Below are 16660 nucleotides of genomic sequence, written 5' to 3'. Positions count from 1 at the left end.
CGCACTCCTGCGCGTCTGGCTCTGACATCATCGCCTATGAAGTTACAGATATGGCAATGCCACTCTTGCAGACGGCTTAGTCTTCTTGAGGCGGGCAGACTAAAGCCACCGCCGTCATGTCGCTCACCTGGTCGGCGAAGGACCACAAAAACATGAGTCAACCGGCCGCCACCGGACAGAAGCGGTCGCGCAACGATGCGGGGAACAAAGCGACGGTGGTGCTCGGCGCGCAGTGGGGCGACGAGGGCAAAGGAAAAGTGGTCGATTTGTTGGCGACCGAAGCTGACTTCGTCTGCAGATGTCAGGTAAATGATTGGATTGGTATTTTCAGTTGAGGATCCATAGGGGCGTATTGCTGAAAGCCTTTTTTTCTTTTCTCTGAATTCATAACCCCACAATGGAATCTGTCACTCACTGGCAGCCTGGTGGAGCGCAACAGGTGCTCAGGGTGAAAACACTTGTACCTCTGTGATTTGGGGAATACTTAACAGAACATGGGAAACCTTTTTGACTATTACAATAAACCAGTATGTACTGTAGTTTCCTAACGGTGCACTCAATGATTTAAATGATGGGATATGGGAATTGTGGCGATTAAACTCAAATTTAAAATATCCTTATTAATCATTATAGCATTAGTAAGTACAATTTATAAGCTTGATTTCTCTGTTAATTCTTGCCAAGTGTAAAGTTGCTGTGACTCACTCATTCAGCTGATCACAAAGAGATTATAGAAGGAAAGGTTGGGCTTTGAGATGTATTAAATTCATAATAAAGGCAACTCCAGTTTTTGTCTGCTTACATAAGACACATAGACCTCTGGTCAGATATCAGAGGTCACTCCGGCTCGGGGACACACAGCGAGACCTGCCAACAGTTGCCGTGTTGTACTTGTACTTTCTCCACTGACAGGACTAGCACCCTGTGTTCTGGAGGCTTGAGAGCCCCACCCACCCAGGGGCTAGAGCTAGGTCACATTCTCAGGGTGGCTTGATATGTGAGAAGGCCAGGTCTTAGCCAGGGGGGAAAAGAGTGGAGCATCCACCAGCGCCAGCCAAGTCTGTTAAAATAGGTGCTGGAAAAGCTCTGTGAATTGGGAAGAGGGTGGCTTATCGCCGTCTCAGGAAAATAAGATGAGACGCGTGGATGTGGCTGGATGTTCTTTAGTGGTCGTGGGTGTTAACATCATACTGTATTTGATTACATCGTCATGAAAACATTGATGTTCTCACGTGGTCATAATATGTACCCTGCTTTGATTTACAGGGGGGAAACAATGCAGGACACACAGTGGTCGTGGATGGCAAGGAGTATGACTTCCACCTTCTCCCCAGTGGAATCATCAACACCAAAAGCATATCACTCATCGGTAACTAATTTTCAGCTTTATAAAGACTGCATTATTAAGAATATTAGTGCAGTTGAGTCTACATATTCCTCCTCCTCTGCTCTTGTAGGTAACGGAGTGGTCATACATCTACCTGGCTTATTTGAGGAAGGCGATAAAAACGACAAGAAAGGTATTTTTAGAAAGAATACACTTCACACACAATGCACTAGTGTAAATAAAGATTAGTGTATACTCACGTAGATGTGATTTCTCTTCTCTGACCAGGTCTGAAAGGCTGGGAGAAGAGACTAATTGTCTCAGACAGAGCTCACCTTGGTATGTACAGTATACGTAATTGTTTATAGAGGTTTGCTTTATTCAAATAAGTACAGCCTGCATAAATCATGTTATTTTAACAATGTGAAGTTGGCCGTTTATTGATTGTTTGCTGTCCCTCTGCAGTGTTTGATTTCCATCAGGTTGTTGATGGCCTACAGGAAACTGAAAGACAAGCACAAGAAGGAAAGAAGTAAGGGTAGGGAAGGTGGAGAAGGTTCAGAGCGAGCCAGACCTGACATTTTTCCCAAAGATAATACGGCACAGTACACTACATCAGTACATTAATTCTACACATCACTTACATCACTTCTTTTTGCTTGTGTTTCATAATAACAGCATTGGAACAACCAAGAAGGGCATTGGACCTGCATACTCCAGCAAAGCATCTCGCACTGGCCTACGTGTGTGTGACCTCCTGGGTGACTTTAAGGACTTCTCTACGAGGTAGGGGATGGTGGGAAGGTATTCATACACCAAGACCAATACTATAATATACGGTTTTGACATGATCATGATTTCCTTTCCCTTTCAGATTCAAGAACCTTGTCCACCAGTATCAATCCATGTATCCATCCTTGACTGTTGATGTGGAGGACCAACTGAAAAAACTCAAGGTAGACAGCAACAACAAGTCAGTGATGAATGATTGTCATTGCTTCCAACAACAAAAAAACACATATTTCTGTCTCCTTCTTTGTCGTGTAGGAATATGGTGAGAGATTGCGGCCGATGGTGAGAGACGGGGTCTATTACATGTATGAGGCTCTTCACGGACCTCCAAAGAAAATTCTGGTGGAAGGAGCCAATGCTGCTCTCCTTGACATTGACTTTGGTAAGGTCTGCAGCAGGGGGGGGGGGGGGGGGGGGGCTGGGAAGGAGTTAGTGTTATAGTAACATGTAAAATTGTTCCCTCCAGGCACATATCCTTTTGTGACATCATCAAACTGCACTGTGGGCGGGGCATGCACTGGTCTCGGCATCCCTCCGCTGAATATTGGTGATGTGTTCGGTGTGTCAAAGGCCTACACCACCAGAGTGGGAATTGGAGCCTTCCCCACAGAACAAGTCAATGTAAGAGGTTGATATTAGTTAAGTAAATCAGTAAGATTACTGGGACATGTAAGCTATATGTGCTCTCCTGGCCTTCATATTGTATGAAGAAGAGACACATGACATGTTAGGTAACTCGCTGATGTTGAGCTTGACATGCATAGCTTGCTTGCGATCATGTGGCTGACACACAGGCAGCAGGGCTGGTGGAGGGGAAGAGGGTGGGGAGGTGTGGGGTGGGGTGGGGTTGTTCTCTGGCTCTGAGTGCAGCTGTCAAATTTTGTGTGAGACGGGCTCAAACACCCTTTACCTCTTATGCAGATCATATGTTCACAGGGATAAATTTAGGGCCAGAGTACGGGTTCAGGATATATTTACTGTGCGAGCTGGGGTTATGTTACTTGTCACGGGAACTGACCATAGGGATAGGTCAAGATGTTAAAACTTTATCCCCCGGCCTGTGTGATGCTTTATTGTACTCAGCTGTGTATACAGCTCGTGTGCTGATTGCATATTTTTAGCTTTCTGTTGGATTATTAAATATCTGACATCATTCACGTTCATGAATAATAAAGTAACAGATAGGGCTGTTTGTTTTTTCCCTGTTTACTGCAGGCAGTAGGAGAGCTGCTGCAGACGAGGGGTCATGAGGTGGGTGTAACCACAGGAAGGAAGCGACGATGCGGCTGGTTGGATCTTGTCATCGTCAGATACGCTCATATGATAAATGGCTTTACCGCGTGAGTGGCTACAGCAGTTTAAGCAAATCATCAGGTGTTTTGTGGTTGTTATGTTTGAATATTCACGCACATTTTCCCGACAAGCCTACATTTTTTCAGCACCATCATAAATTACATTATGATAATGATAAACACGTGTTAGACAGTTCTCCTGTGACATGTTACCTGTCCAACAGCATTGCTTTGACAAAACTTGACATTCTCGATGTGCTGGATGAAATTAAAGTCGGAGTTGCCTACAAACTCAATGGAAAAAGAATTCCCCATTTCCCAGGTAATTAGCAGAAGACACCATATGTGGAATACGACTCACAAACCCATGTGCTTTGTTTCATGACAGATAACATTGATTCAAAGATTGGTAATGGTATTGGTAATAATTGATTTCCTTCAATCATAGCCAACATGGACGTTTTGCACAAAGTGGAGGTTGAGTATGAGACCTTCCCTGGTTGGAAGACGGACACATCTGCAGCCAGAAAGTGGAACGACCTCCCAGCCAAGGCACAAAACTACATCCGCTTCATTGAGAACCACATTGGAGTTCCCAGTATGTTTGACACAAAATAACTAACTTGCATATCTTAATTTTACTTTGCAGAGCACACAAATAAATATAAAAGACATCAGAAAGCTATTATCAACACTTCCCCTGAAGGCCTCCAAATCAAAATGAATAGTAATGCAGAAACTGCATTATATCCATTAGGTGGCGCTGTTGCACTTATAATAAATAGCCAAATATTATAAATATTATATAACATATTGGAAAGCAATATGGATGGTTATGACTTCTACAGTTTTGTCACCTTCTAATATTTCTCTTTGTTTTTTTCTCTCTCTTTAGTCAAGTGGGTTGGTGTTGGAAAGTCCAGAGAGTGCATGATCCAGATGTTCTAAAGGGAAACCTTTATCTGCCCTTGATGGAAGCACAAACAATGTGGCACGATGTGGCATCTTTTCATCACCTAAAATGATCTTCTCCTCTTTAGTTAATAAACAAAACACCCATGTAACCTTTTAGTAGTGTTGGCTATGTTTTGTTGTAGTGAAATATTCTTGTTCTTTTATTATTACAAGTATTAGATTTAATTCAGTGTCAATATATGGACGTATCACCTATTAAACCAGCACAAATGTTTTCAAATAAAAGTTAACAGATCCATGGTGGACGCTCTGTAAATCACTCATACTGGTTTGATTTCTGGAGCCCAGTTTGACTGATCTAAGTAAGTAATTTCTGAAATTAAAATACGGAAAATACTAAATTCGCCATAGCCCGCGAAGGCAGCACAGTGTGGCGGCTGTGGGCGAAGTTTAATAGAGAACCAACAATCACGTGACCGCAGATCAGTTGTCGGATTGGCTCTGAGTTTTCACGTGACAATAAAGGATGTGTGTCATTGGCTCCTTGCTGCCTCTCTTGCATTTTTCCCGCAACAAACAAGTGCGGAAGTCCGTAGGAGCACAACAGGACGTTTTTTGTAGCTAAAATGCCGAAACGAGCTTGTCCTTTTCCGGAAACCTTCTCCTCCCAATACAAAATACATATCGGACAACAAGAGCTGAATAATTACGGCGTGTTTGGGAACAAATACAAGCAAGAAATCCACGGTAAGTACATGTTAGCGGATATATCGCTGCGTTGCTGTCTTAGCTAATGTTAGCTCCGTCGGTTCGCACATTTGCTAGTTGTCTTTGCTTGTGCAGCAGTCGTTGGATACAAACAAATCTCCCTTATACGTCCATAAAACAGTCGTATTGGTCACTTTTGGTGCATTTGTTCATATTCCTAAAACGATTAGTAGTGTCCTCATTTGTTTGGCCTCTTGACATTAAAAACTTACTGAAGTATAGCGACTGTTGGACTAGATATTCATGGTCTACTTGCCATTACTGCCAGCTGGCCTCTGAACTATCACGGTGCAGTCAGACTGGTTTTAATGTGCCGTAAACATCAGCTTCCTGGGTAGCCGGGGGCCATCAGCTGAGTTAGTCACGTGTAATGTCACTTATGAGTGGGTCTTTTTGTTTCTCAAGAAAAAACAAAGAACTTGCTCTTCAACGGTGCCAAGGCTGTGATGGGCAAACTATGGACCGGAGGGGAGAGGTGCGCTCACCCACAGCCCACTGGACAGGCTGAGACACCTGCATGCAGCCAGGCACTGCTGAGAGGACAGACACTGATAGGACATGATGGGAGACTGACGAGAACAAACGCTGCACAAGGTGAGCCTGAACTGATAGGCAGTTGAAAAGATGACGATCCACATATTTTATTTGAGTAAAATGCATTTAAACACCCAGAAGTTACAGCACTTTAAGACAAAAATTTGTCAAACAGGCATATTCTTTATTTATATTTATACAACACCAGTTGCTACGCGTGTGACTTCTTCAACCATCGACCAGTAGCCAACCATTCATCCATCTATTTCTTAGAACTTTTTGTCCTCTGTAATGTATCCCCAGAACACATCTGTGCGAGGTCTACAGTGATAAGGCAGATAGTCACTGAAACAGAAAATCTTGACACTAAAAGATTAAACAAGGTCCAAATATGCGAGACCAGTGACATCTACAGAGCAGTAGTGAAGTGGCTGATCTTTGGAGCCAGGTGAAAAGAGCTGGGTCCTCCAAAACATGCCGACACCACCAATGAAAGTGGATCCTTTTGGAGTACCTGAGACACTCGTTGAATCTGCTCCTCCCCAAATAAGGCCCTGTAATACCTAATAGAAAACTAGGAAACTAAATCAAACCAAGATGATCATAAATATATATTTGCACAACTTCAGTTTATTATGTTGCTGTGTTTCTTTGATCTAGTCAATGTGATATATGGTTTACAGTTTTTCAAATTTAACTTAATGCAATACTCGCATGCCCAGATGTACATTGGAAGAGTTACTGGTCTCTGTAATCATTCCTTCTGTCTATACTGGCCCTAAAGCAAGTGATCAGTGTTCCCCAGTTCTGTGTAAAAAGACAAAAGAAATCTTAACATGTTTCAGCTTGTGGCCTTTGCTGGAATTTTGACATCTTTGGACGTTTTCCCTTGTCTGTCCACCTTGGAAATCCCTACTCTGCTTAAAAACCTTCCAAAGTTCAGCTGGAGCTAATGTGAGACTTCAGCAGTCTGAATTAGAAAAATCAAGTTGGTATCAAGTATTTTTAGTACAAGACTCCCATTTATGTTACCGCTCCTCCACTGCAGCTCATCATGGAAACGCCACCTGGGGAAGCACAGAGAGGGAATTTCATACTAGAATTATTGTAATGGTGGTCACATAACATATCCTGATTTTACTGGGTAACAAGGATATGACACACATTAATTATTGGGAACTAAGTGTTTTTTTTAAATGGGACAGGCCAGACCAAAAAAGACGTTGCTTTACTCAAAGGCCAAAAGCAGATGGTTAGTTCAGTTCATGCTTTTCACCAGCAGATGTCAGGGTTTTCACAGATTTAAGTGCTCAGTTTGGTTGTGTTGAAATTTATGTGCTTTGCTAAATGCTCATCCAGTGTGCTGTATGGACGTGTGCTTTGTATCTAGGTGCGGCAGTGACTCCTACAGGCTGCTGTGTGTGTCAGAAGACCCAGGGGTCCAGGACACCATGCTTTCAATGTGACCGTCTAGTCTGTTCCTCCTGTACCCGGCAGTGCTCCTGCTGCTCCAGCCTCTGCTGCTCTGTCTGCACCATCATAGAGTAAGTCACTCAGTTTGCCAAAGGGCTTCAACGTCCTAATGCACAGACATATTTACAAGCTATCAACACCACCATTGTTCGAGTTAAAGAGGCCTCGTCCGTATCATTATGTCCCTTTCAGACTTAGAGACCAAGGTTGATAACTTCATGCGTTTGGCATGAAAGACATGTTTTTATATGAGAGGTGTGGTGCAAACTGTTTCTCATCTGTTTTGTGAAAGGCATTCCTCTCGTGCTTATACTATGGGTGCATTCTGCAGAACTGCAGACTGCGGTGCTGTAGGGTGCTCTGCATCATATTTTACATTTAAAAAATGAGATACTTGCATAACTCATGGACAAGCCAAAACAATGACCCCACTCAACCCTGAATCTTGTTGGGTTCTAATCAGTTTTGGCTGCAGTGCCAGTAAGTTACAAACAGAGCTCTAAAAGAGAATTTGCTGGATGTTAAGACATCAAAAAGCCGGAAGCAAAGCATCTGCTTATTAATCTTTTGATCTTTGTAAAGAACAAACTACACACTGTTACAATCACTCTTCAAGCCACCAGGGGGTGAGGATTTGATGCTTGTAAGAACTCAAAGAACTTTTGGTTGGGGTCTTGGTACAACAGTTGGCAAACATGCAATCTGTTAAAGAATAGTTTCTATACAGTTACTCTTGTCGATAAGGATAGAAACTGTTGCCTTGCACATCATATTTTGTCCATAAATTCCACATCATGCCTTAAACAAGATGCTGAAACCCAAACTGCTCACAATGAGTGTGTAGTGAGGGGAGAAGAATATGTTGTTTTTAACCAAAGTGTTTGCTAAATAATTATAATGCAATATTTTCTCTTTGCTCCACAGTTACAGCGGGCGATATGATGAAGTACTGTGCTGCAGTTGCTCGACGTAAAGGTTTCTGTTTGAACACGTGTAGCTGCTTCACATGAGATATTACTAAGACTGCATTTTACACCTGTGATTTTGTTTTGTTTTTTATGTAATCTATATGTTTTCTTGTATATATGTATTGCATCAGTAACTGAAATAAACTTGAACACTTTTGTATACAGTTACATGTTGTGATCCGTTATCTCTTCAGTTCATCTGTCATTAATGGAGTCACAGTAGGTATTTTGATTAAAGGGGCACAGTGAGGTAATTGTTGATTAATACAGGAATCAAAACGGGATGTCTGAACAAAGATCTGCCAATTAGTTGAAAGGTTACAGTTATCGTCCTGTGTGGTAGACGCATCAGCAGATGGCAGCACACTTTAAGGACTCAGTTGAGGGGTGGGTTCCTTTCAGACTGAGCTGTTTTCAGGGAAATGCACAAACCCTGCTTCCTCACTGGATGAACATATTTATGTCACTGCTCAAAAAGCACATTTTCAACCTTTTTAGTTGAAGTATGAAAGTTTTGTCTTTGCTTGGTAATGAAAATGAAATTCCTTTCCAGGCTGACCTTGAGAATCTGCTATCAAATGTATTTATTAAAAGAAGAAGAACCAGAGGTTGAACAGAACCAGGGCCTCGCAGCAGAACAATTTGGCTGCAATTATCCCTGCTGGACATGACCTTGAGGCGTAGTCATCACTTTCTCTTGGCTGCGGCTCGTCACTGATGATGACTGCTTTCAGGGTCAGGTATTGTACACTGTGAGTAATTGTTCTTGGTGGCAGAAGTCCTCAGCGCTGCTTTATAGAAATCAAGCACATGACATGGTCTTATAGATATTAGCTTGGATGAGTGCACTTCCTGGAGCTTATTGCAAATGCGCCTATGAGCTGTTGAGTCACATCCCCTTGCTCAGCGGGCCAGTTGTGGCTCCGGTCTTTGGGGAGCTCTGCAGTTGGTGACCGAGGGCACCGCTTGGTTTCTGGCTGAGCGAACAGACAGCTGCTGGCAAGCAAGGCGTCAAGTTGTCTGCACATTTCTTGATAATGCTTTAAGGAACGCAGAGGTGGACATAAAGCACTTTACATGAAGGCACTCACTTTTTAGAGTTTTTTTTTTTTGCTTTTATTGAAGATAAAACAACCATTGACTCAAGAAGAACTGATGCGTCCATAACTCTAAAGTTGGTGAATGTGTTTTGAGCCAAATAATTATACTTTTTATAGAGCTGAAATGATTAGTTGATTGACAGAAAATTAATTGGGAGCAATTTTGATAATAGCTTCATTGGTTAAAGTAATTTATCAAGGGGGGAAAAAAGCTAAATATTTGGCATTTCCTGCTTCTCTGGAATTTTCTCCATTTCACATCGTTGTAAAGTAAATATTTTGAGTTTGGACAGTTGATTGAACAAAACAAGGCACCTGAAGACGTCACCTTGGGCTCTTTAAATTTGTGATGGACATTTTTCAGAGTTATTAGAGAGCTCCCTAAAATACAAAAGTCCCTAAAATGACAGTATCCAAATAATATTTACGTGTTCAAAGTTGTCTTTATTTTCCTTATTTCTTTATTTTCTTCTTAAAAATATGTCAAATCAACAAGTAAGCCACAACATTTCCAACAAAGTGTGAAATACCTATTCTTATATATTGTAATTAAGCCCAATAATTTTTTTCTGATGAAGTCTCATTTTGTGCTGTGGACACACACAAACAGTTACTGGTGCAAAAGAGGAAGGAACTTGATCCTGGTCACCTCTATTCCCTCTAGTCCTTTTCATCCTGGAAGCTGAGTTTGTCTTAATCAACTGAGTAACACTGTCAGGATTCATGAGTCAAAGTGACCCACAGATATCCTCATTATCCAGTTAGTCCATCACTGCATCAGTATCCATTGTATGTTGAAGAAAGGAGAAATATAATGCATGACAGTGGAGAAAAGAGTGTCGTCCTCTAAGAACACAGTCTCATGAATCATCCACTGTTCCCAGTTTAATCTCAGGTATTGCCTCAATACTTAAAGCAAACAGTGTTGGTGATATGGGTCTCCCCTATCTTGTCATAAAAACCAGTTCAGTTGGACTCCAGATACAAGACATTACAGAAGTGGTTTGGTCTGTCTTCCAAAACCATATTCATTGTTGATTTATTAAAGGGAAGGCTCTCCGTTTACTCCATAATGATGTGATGGGTTTATGTGTCTTCAAAACAAGAGAGCGCAGCTGTCAAGGTTTTCAGCACATCCCCATCCAGTGACACTCAAAGGAGGAAAAAAAAAGAAGGCCCCCCCCCCCATCTCAGGAACGGTCCCCCATCTTCTCCCTTGTACTTTGGTGGCTGGGTGTCTGCGAGGAGAAGGGGGCCACATAATCACCCACAGCGCTCCAGACAGGACCGACTGCAGTCGGCCAGCAGGAGCACGTGGCTTTGTCTTTCACCCATTCTTTCGGGGACCAGCTGTGGTCTGAGTGTGGCGAGCGTCAGGCCCAATGATGCTGCTGCTATAAATATGCGTCAACGAGTGTGAGTAAGTGACAGCTGTACAGTGGACCAAGGACACACTGTCTTGGCACTGTCAGGGCGAGCCACTCCAAAAAAGGCAAACCCAGTGTGAGAGCACTAGTTGATATGTATTTATGCACTTAATGCAGATGATATCTGGTATATACACTTCAGATTGTAGCTTTAGATTGTGATTAAGAACTTAAATGCTGCTTCAAGTGTGGATGCAGCCTTACAAGTTGGCAATGATGGTCACTTATTGAGATTTTTTCCTTTTACACCAGACTATTAAATTATTAATTGGGAATTAAACGTTGTATTCTTGGGCGCAACATGATTTGGATTTTCTGAAAGTCAAAAGAATGGCTCCTCCACAATTAAGTGGATGATAACCATATGCATGTGTGTTAACAGGGATAAAAAGAAAAAGAAATCTACCCATGCATGTGTGTGTGTGCACTGTCTGTACACAAGCGCATGTGTGTGACTGTGTTTGTGTGCCCTTTTCAAGTGTGACCACCTGTCTTTTGTTAAGAAATAAATAAATAAACACAGGCCACACCAGCTGTCCCTGGCAGTCCGTCCCCTCAGAGGTCAAGGGCTCCCACCGCTGGCCTTGTTGAGGTGGTGGACACTTACAACTTTCCTCTCAACTTCTCTCAAGTACCTCTAAACACACACACAAACACACACACACATACACACACACACAAAACCACTCACAGCCAAATGAGCTGGGCTTTGAGCCTCGGAGAGGAATGTTTTATTACACCATCGAGTTACACTGCACATATCCCAGCTCGTCACCCTGCAGCTAAGCCCTATCACATGGCCCCTACTTTCCATGTGAAGGTTTTTGGTCCATAAGAATTGCACACACACACCAGGCAGTGTGTAAGCCCTGGATCCCGTTAGGCAGATGTGAGATGTTGGTGCCAGCCAGCGCTCTGAGGCCTGCTGCTGTGGATGTTTACAGTGCTGAGGAGGCCGCAGCACTGCAGAGGGCCCTTATTTACTGTGAGCTGGCTGGGGCTGTTCAGGGTGTTTATGAATGATCTTGGGAGGACATTGTTTTCTTTATGTCGGAGCTGCCTGGCCAGCGCCGCTGTGTCGTCTGTTTGTGCATAAAGTACGTGCTGGGGAGCCGGGCCAGACAATAGCCTGGCTGAGCTACTACCCACGCACACAATGGAGCGGTGGGATGAGGCCGAGGTTTGGGGCCGTGGTTTTGGGGGGCTGTGGGGGTGGAGGTAGGATAAATGGGGGGCAGGGGCAGTTGGATGCGGCTCTTGTCTATATGGCGTTCCCAGAATGGGTGAGCTGGGATTGGGGGGAGGGTGGTGGGAACCCGAGCACATCCCCATTGGGATCACGTAGCAGAGCAGCTGGATTTCTTTCATGGTGCAGCGGGGAAATAATTAAAAGTTCTCGCCATTGAGATTGTCCAGTGAATTGGCATGAAGCCCCTCAAGTAGACACATATTTGGTATGTTTACTTATAAATAGATGTGTGTGTGTGTGTGTGTGTTGCTGTGGCAGATATAATCAGGTTGAGTTTTAGTGATAATTACATAACAAAGTCAACTGGCTTTGTTTTCCCAGGTTTATCTCCTCTGGAGAGTGTTGGCAACAGGTCAGGAACAATGGGAGCCCATCTTGAAACTGCTCCGTCCTTGAGCTCAGTTTATGGTTTCAGAGGGATAGACCAGTAAGACCAGCAGTATTATCACATTCTGTTGTCTCTGTACACATTGCACCCCCCCCCCCCCCACCCCATACTGTCTGGCTGATTGTTGCTGCTGTGTGTGTCAGAGACTACTTTTACTTTTCTTATTAAATTCAAAGCTCACTTCATGCTGCTGACTAAAAGTGTTCAGTCTGAAATTGATATATTGACTGGTGTGAAAACAGTGTGACAGTGCAAAAAAAAAAAGATTAGTAAATGAATAAAATCCACACACAGAGAGAAAGTTGTTCCATTTAATTCTATGCATAATCTTAAGAAAGACCTAAATCAAGATTGTCACATTTCCACAGCACACACACACAAGCACACTCCAAAAGCGCAAACAAAGAAAATGCACATACAGTTATAGATCAAAGTAAATTGCCTCAATATCTAAGCAATGTCAATTCTGCATAAAGATTGTCGTCTAATCTCTACACCACTAACACTGAAGCAATTGATTACTATAAAATATACCTTTTTTATTAAAAAATTATATTAAATTCTAATGGCACTTCTACAAATTTCTATTAAAAAGATTTTTGTTTGACATTTAGAAGCTTTTTTTTTTTTTTTAAACCAAATTAAAACTGAGACAGTCAAATGTTGCACAAGAAGCAAATGCAATAATAAATATTTCTCATGATTATACACAATTTCACAGTTGTAACCTGCAGAGGACAAAATTCCAGTATCGGTAAAGTTTTTTTAGACTTAAAGATCATACAGCATGAGTTAGGCAAACATAGCCCTCAATCAAGAGCAGCGCCGTTTCCACAGAAGTCAACAATCAACATCTCAGTGTTTCACATTCAACAGTGACATTAACTAAAAGGACTGCACTGTTAGTTCCCAGTAGTATTGGCTACTAAAAGCCAAATCACAAAAATGCTTGTCTTCAGTTGAACATGTCCAAAACAGATTTATTCACATAAAACAGAAATGGTCAAATAAATCTCAAAACGTCAACGTAATCTCTCACAAAGCAGCAAAAAAATAAATGGACTCAAAAGTCTTTTTTAGTTTGTCTGATTTAACATTTTGATGTGATAGAAAAACAGTTGTGAATCACTTCAGCGGGCCACTGTTGCTGGGATGTGAACTTTGCCACCGCAGTCAAGGGCAAAAATGTACAATATAGAAAAAGGGCTTCTCCAGATGCAACACCTATTCGTGTGTCTACAAGGCACATTTGGTGATCATCCTGGAGGTATAAATAAAGACTGCAAACAATAAAAAGAAAAGAAATTCTTCACATATCGTTAGTTTTTCTACCTCTGTACACATGTACATTAGAGAATCAAGCAATTTAATTTGCACCACATAAGAAATGTTCCTTTAAAAAAACTGAAACAGTGACAAAATCTACATTCCTGTGTGTTCTGATTGAAATATACATTATTAACACTACGCAACAAATATATCTATTGTTCTGACCACTCACCAAAGCGATTAAACTCTCAGGAGTGTTGTGAGGGTAAACAGGGAGCTAAAAATCACATTTCTTGTAAAATCACACACAAGCCTTGTTCATTCAAGCCCCGTCGCTGACTGACTGCAGGTCAGAGAGCAGAATGAAAAACAGACTGCGGTAATTCTGAGAGAAATGGTTTGATTCCTTCTTGACTTGGGCTCCTCCGTTTAAAAAACTGCTGACAAAAAACATTTAAAATGCTGAGAAATAACATGGGAATTTGTTTCTGTGTCCTGAAAGAAGTCTACCAACAACAAAAAAGGAACACCTTAGGGTGTCTATGCTGAAATGGGCAGGTAGTCAGCACCCACATCTGACCTCTACTGTCACAGTCGCCAGACAATATTATTGACAATCTTTTTTTGACAAAGTTTTTTCTAAATCTAGCACTTGGAAAACAATTTTCTGATATTCTCTTGACCGATGTGCAATCAAATCACTGCGGTGTCCCCTCCATGTAGAGGAACAATGAAGCATTTGTCTACTTACTGCATGCTGGGATGGGGGGGGGGGGGGGGGGGGGGGGGTGCTGTTCCTTGATGCCTCCAAACAATACACCTGTCCTTGGTCTCCCTTTGCTAAATACATTTCTCACATTCCAATGGCTCCATTCAATACAGAAAAGTGCAAAGAAAGAGACTTGCGCTGCCTTTTCTCACAATGATCCCTTGAGAACTACCTGGAACCTGGTGGTGGTGGGGGGGGGGGGGGGGGGGGGACAATGCCTGTATTGTCTCATTTCTATAGGTAGCCAATGGCATATCAGCATGGCTGTGCTTGTGAACAACTGTTTCCAGTGGCAGAACAGCACTCGGAGCGGTATTAGCTGTTCTGATTTGTAGTGAGTCCAATCTTGAATATGGAAAAGGAACCAAACTCCCTGGGGAATACGTGACACTTTAAGAGACTGCAGCCTTAGTAAGACACCTGACTCTCTCCACCTTGCATGTGTTGTAACACGGAAAAACAAACAGTTTGATAAATAGAATATATATTTACATTAAATATACATATAGTAAGAAATAGCAGCCTAGACAATAGTGTTGAAACTATATGCATGCTAAAAACAAGTGCTTCTCTATGTTCCTTGTGACAAATCTTGAATACTCCGTAGAGATTTTCTACACGGTATATTAAAATACAATTACAGTAACTCGATTTGCACAAAGAAAATGAACAGACAGCCCCAAATACCAGTTAATGAGTACCAAGATCGCTAGGCAAGACGCGTTGTCTTTCAAGCATAGAAATAAGAACTACACCTACAGTAAACCCTGAACCAAGTCAAACTAATAAATAAATTCTGATCAAGTCTTCTCAGGACAGATTAGACAAATATCATGAACTTTTAGTGCTCCGCCCTTGTCAAGAATCCGTATAGCATCTGCATGAACGGACAGAAGAAGAAAAAGACAGATTCTCTCAAGGACGGCACCACTAAAGGCTCCAACTTCATCAGTAGTAACGTACACACATACAGTAAGAAGATGTGATAATGTGAAAAGGTTAATTTGAAGAAAGAAAAGTCGGTAGCTGAATGGCACGTGGAGCACAGCGTTGAAGAACAAACAGCGCTAAAACAACAAGTACTGAATCCACCTGTCTCACTCTGCCCCCTCCCTGCCTGCGTCAGTGTACCCTTCACGCCATACCAGGAAATAACAAGGTAATTTCCTGGCCACTATTTGTTTTTAACCAAAAAGAGTCAATAAACATATAATTGACGGGAGCTTGATTTACATACTTTTATTACATTCTTGTAAATGATTTAATTAAGGGCACTCGTGGATCAATTGGCATTCCAGAGTAGGCAATTACCTTTGTTACCACCTGGTATGTGGAGTGTAATCCAGATTTTTTTCTCTTTTTTTTTGTTGAAAGGCCTGAAAACTCACTGAATTTGACGAGAAAGGCATGGCAATACATCTCAATCTTGTTTAAGTAAGTACACTAGGTGAAGTGTCAAGAATTTCAGTAGGCACCAGTGTTACAGGCATTAGCTTTTAACTACTCTCCACCCCTCCGCTGATTATACAACTTCTTTTTAAGTAGCAATTAGAAGGCCGTTCCATCGATATGTGCTCACTCACATTAGCAACCAAAGAGCTGGTAGCTCTCCCCAGGGCAAAAAAAAGGAAATCTGGTGATATGATGGTCTGCTTGCGCTTGTTATAAACAACATAAAACTGTAACCAACTTCATTTCAACCAAACAAACATTCTACTTCCATGAATAAGATAATGATACTTCCAGTAGTCAAACTTCATTAGTTTTGCTGCCTTATGATAGTTTACTTGTTAAGGACTAAACAAATCCCAAAAAATAAATAATAATAATAATAATAATAATAATAATGTAGGAGTTAAAAAAAAAAAAAACAGCATATATTGCTACTCACGGACGGTTCTGATCTCCCATGTGCACAAATAAAAGTCTCACTCACTCTGACGATTGTATTAACATATGTTAGCATTAGCCATCACCCATTTGCCCACAGGGTATGAACATAGGATGCTTTTTTTCTTTCAGCAAACACACTCCTCAAATAAACTCAACAGATTGACACAAACAAGACAGAAAGAAACAAGTGCATCATCTGATTTGTTCACCTTCATCGACACAGATCCAGCTTGAGTTTCACAGCACCAATGTTTATCCTAACCGCCTGTGCACCCTTCAACTGCCTGCCTCTGACCGTCATGTCTGCACAGAAAACAGCTCCAGTTTTACAGTTGCTACATCTTTAACTTGAGAAATGCCACATGGGGTAGAATCCAAAAGATATGTCTCCAACAAACTGCCAACATATGTATACTAATGGGAAAATTGTTCAGTAGTAGTATTCAGTATATGAAAAGACATGCTGTCTTATGTCATGGCACTGCTGAGAGGTGTT

The 16660-nt window shown here is 41.8% G+C and overlaps 2 protein-coding genes across 2 annotated transcripts; both read left to right on the top strand.

Moving 5' to 3' along the window:
• Nucleotides 1–98: 98 nt before the first annotated feature.
• Nucleotides 99–4479, top strand: adss1 (adenylosuccinate synthase 1). Its single transcript, XM_070919938.1, has 13 exons — nt 99–305; nt 1267–1369; nt 1458–1520; nt 1616–1666; nt 1793–1859; nt 2006–2113; nt 2202–2283; nt 2375–2501; nt 2586–2740; nt 3335–3459; nt 3636–3733; nt 3860–4009; nt 4307–4479. Exons 1-13 carry the CDS (start codon nt 117–119, stop codon nt 4357–4359), a joined length of 1371 nt encoding a protein of 456 aa, XP_070776039.1. The 5' UTR covers nt 99–116; the 3' UTR covers nt 4360–4479.
• A 410-nt stretch (nt 4480–4889) lies between these two features.
• Nucleotides 4890–8187, top strand: siva1 (SIVA1, apoptosis-inducing factor). The gene is made up of 4 exons (XM_070919936.1): nt 4890–5073; nt 5500–5688; nt 7019–7172; nt 8026–8187. Exons 1-4 carry the CDS (start codon nt 4953–4955, stop codon nt 8072–8074), a joined length of 513 nt encoding a protein of 170 aa, XP_070776037.1. The 5' UTR covers nt 4890–4952; the 3' UTR covers nt 8075–8187.
• The last annotated feature ends 8473 nt before the right edge of the window (nt 8188–16660 follow it).

This window comes from Enoplosus armatus, chromosome 15, assembly GCF_043641665.1.
Source record: "Enoplosus armatus isolate fEnoArm2 chromosome 15, fEnoArm2.hap1, whole genome shotgun sequence".
Taxonomy (NCBI): Eukaryota; Metazoa; Chordata; class Actinopteri; order Centrarchiformes; family Enoplosidae; genus Enoplosus; species Enoplosus armatus.
This window is presented reverse-complemented; position numbering and strand designations above follow the sequence as displayed.

Coding starts and splice junctions, on each gene's coding strand:
- adss1 (XM_070919938.1), top strand. CDS start 117: ATGTCGCTCACCTGGTCGGCGAAGGACCACAAAAACATGAGTCAACCG. Junction 1,667..1,792: donor CTCAGACAGAGCTCACCTTG/GTATGTACAGTA, acceptor GTCCCTCTGCAG/TGTTTGATTTCCATCAGGTT. Junction 2,741..3,334: donor TCCCCACAGAACAAGTCAAT/GTAAGAGGTTGA, acceptor TGTTTACTGCAG/GCAGTAGGAGAGCTGCTGCA.
- siva1 (XM_070919936.1), top strand. CDS start 4,953: ATGCCGAAACGAGCTTGTCCTTTTCCGGAAACCTTCTCCTCCCAATAC. Junction 5,074..5,499: donor ATACAAGCAAGAAATCCACG/GTAAGTACATGT, acceptor TTGTTTCTCAAG/AAAAAACAAAGAACTTGCTC. Junction 7,173..8,025: donor TCTGTCTGCACCATCATAGA/GTAAGTCACTCA, acceptor TTTGCTCCACAG/TTACAGCGGGCGATATGATG.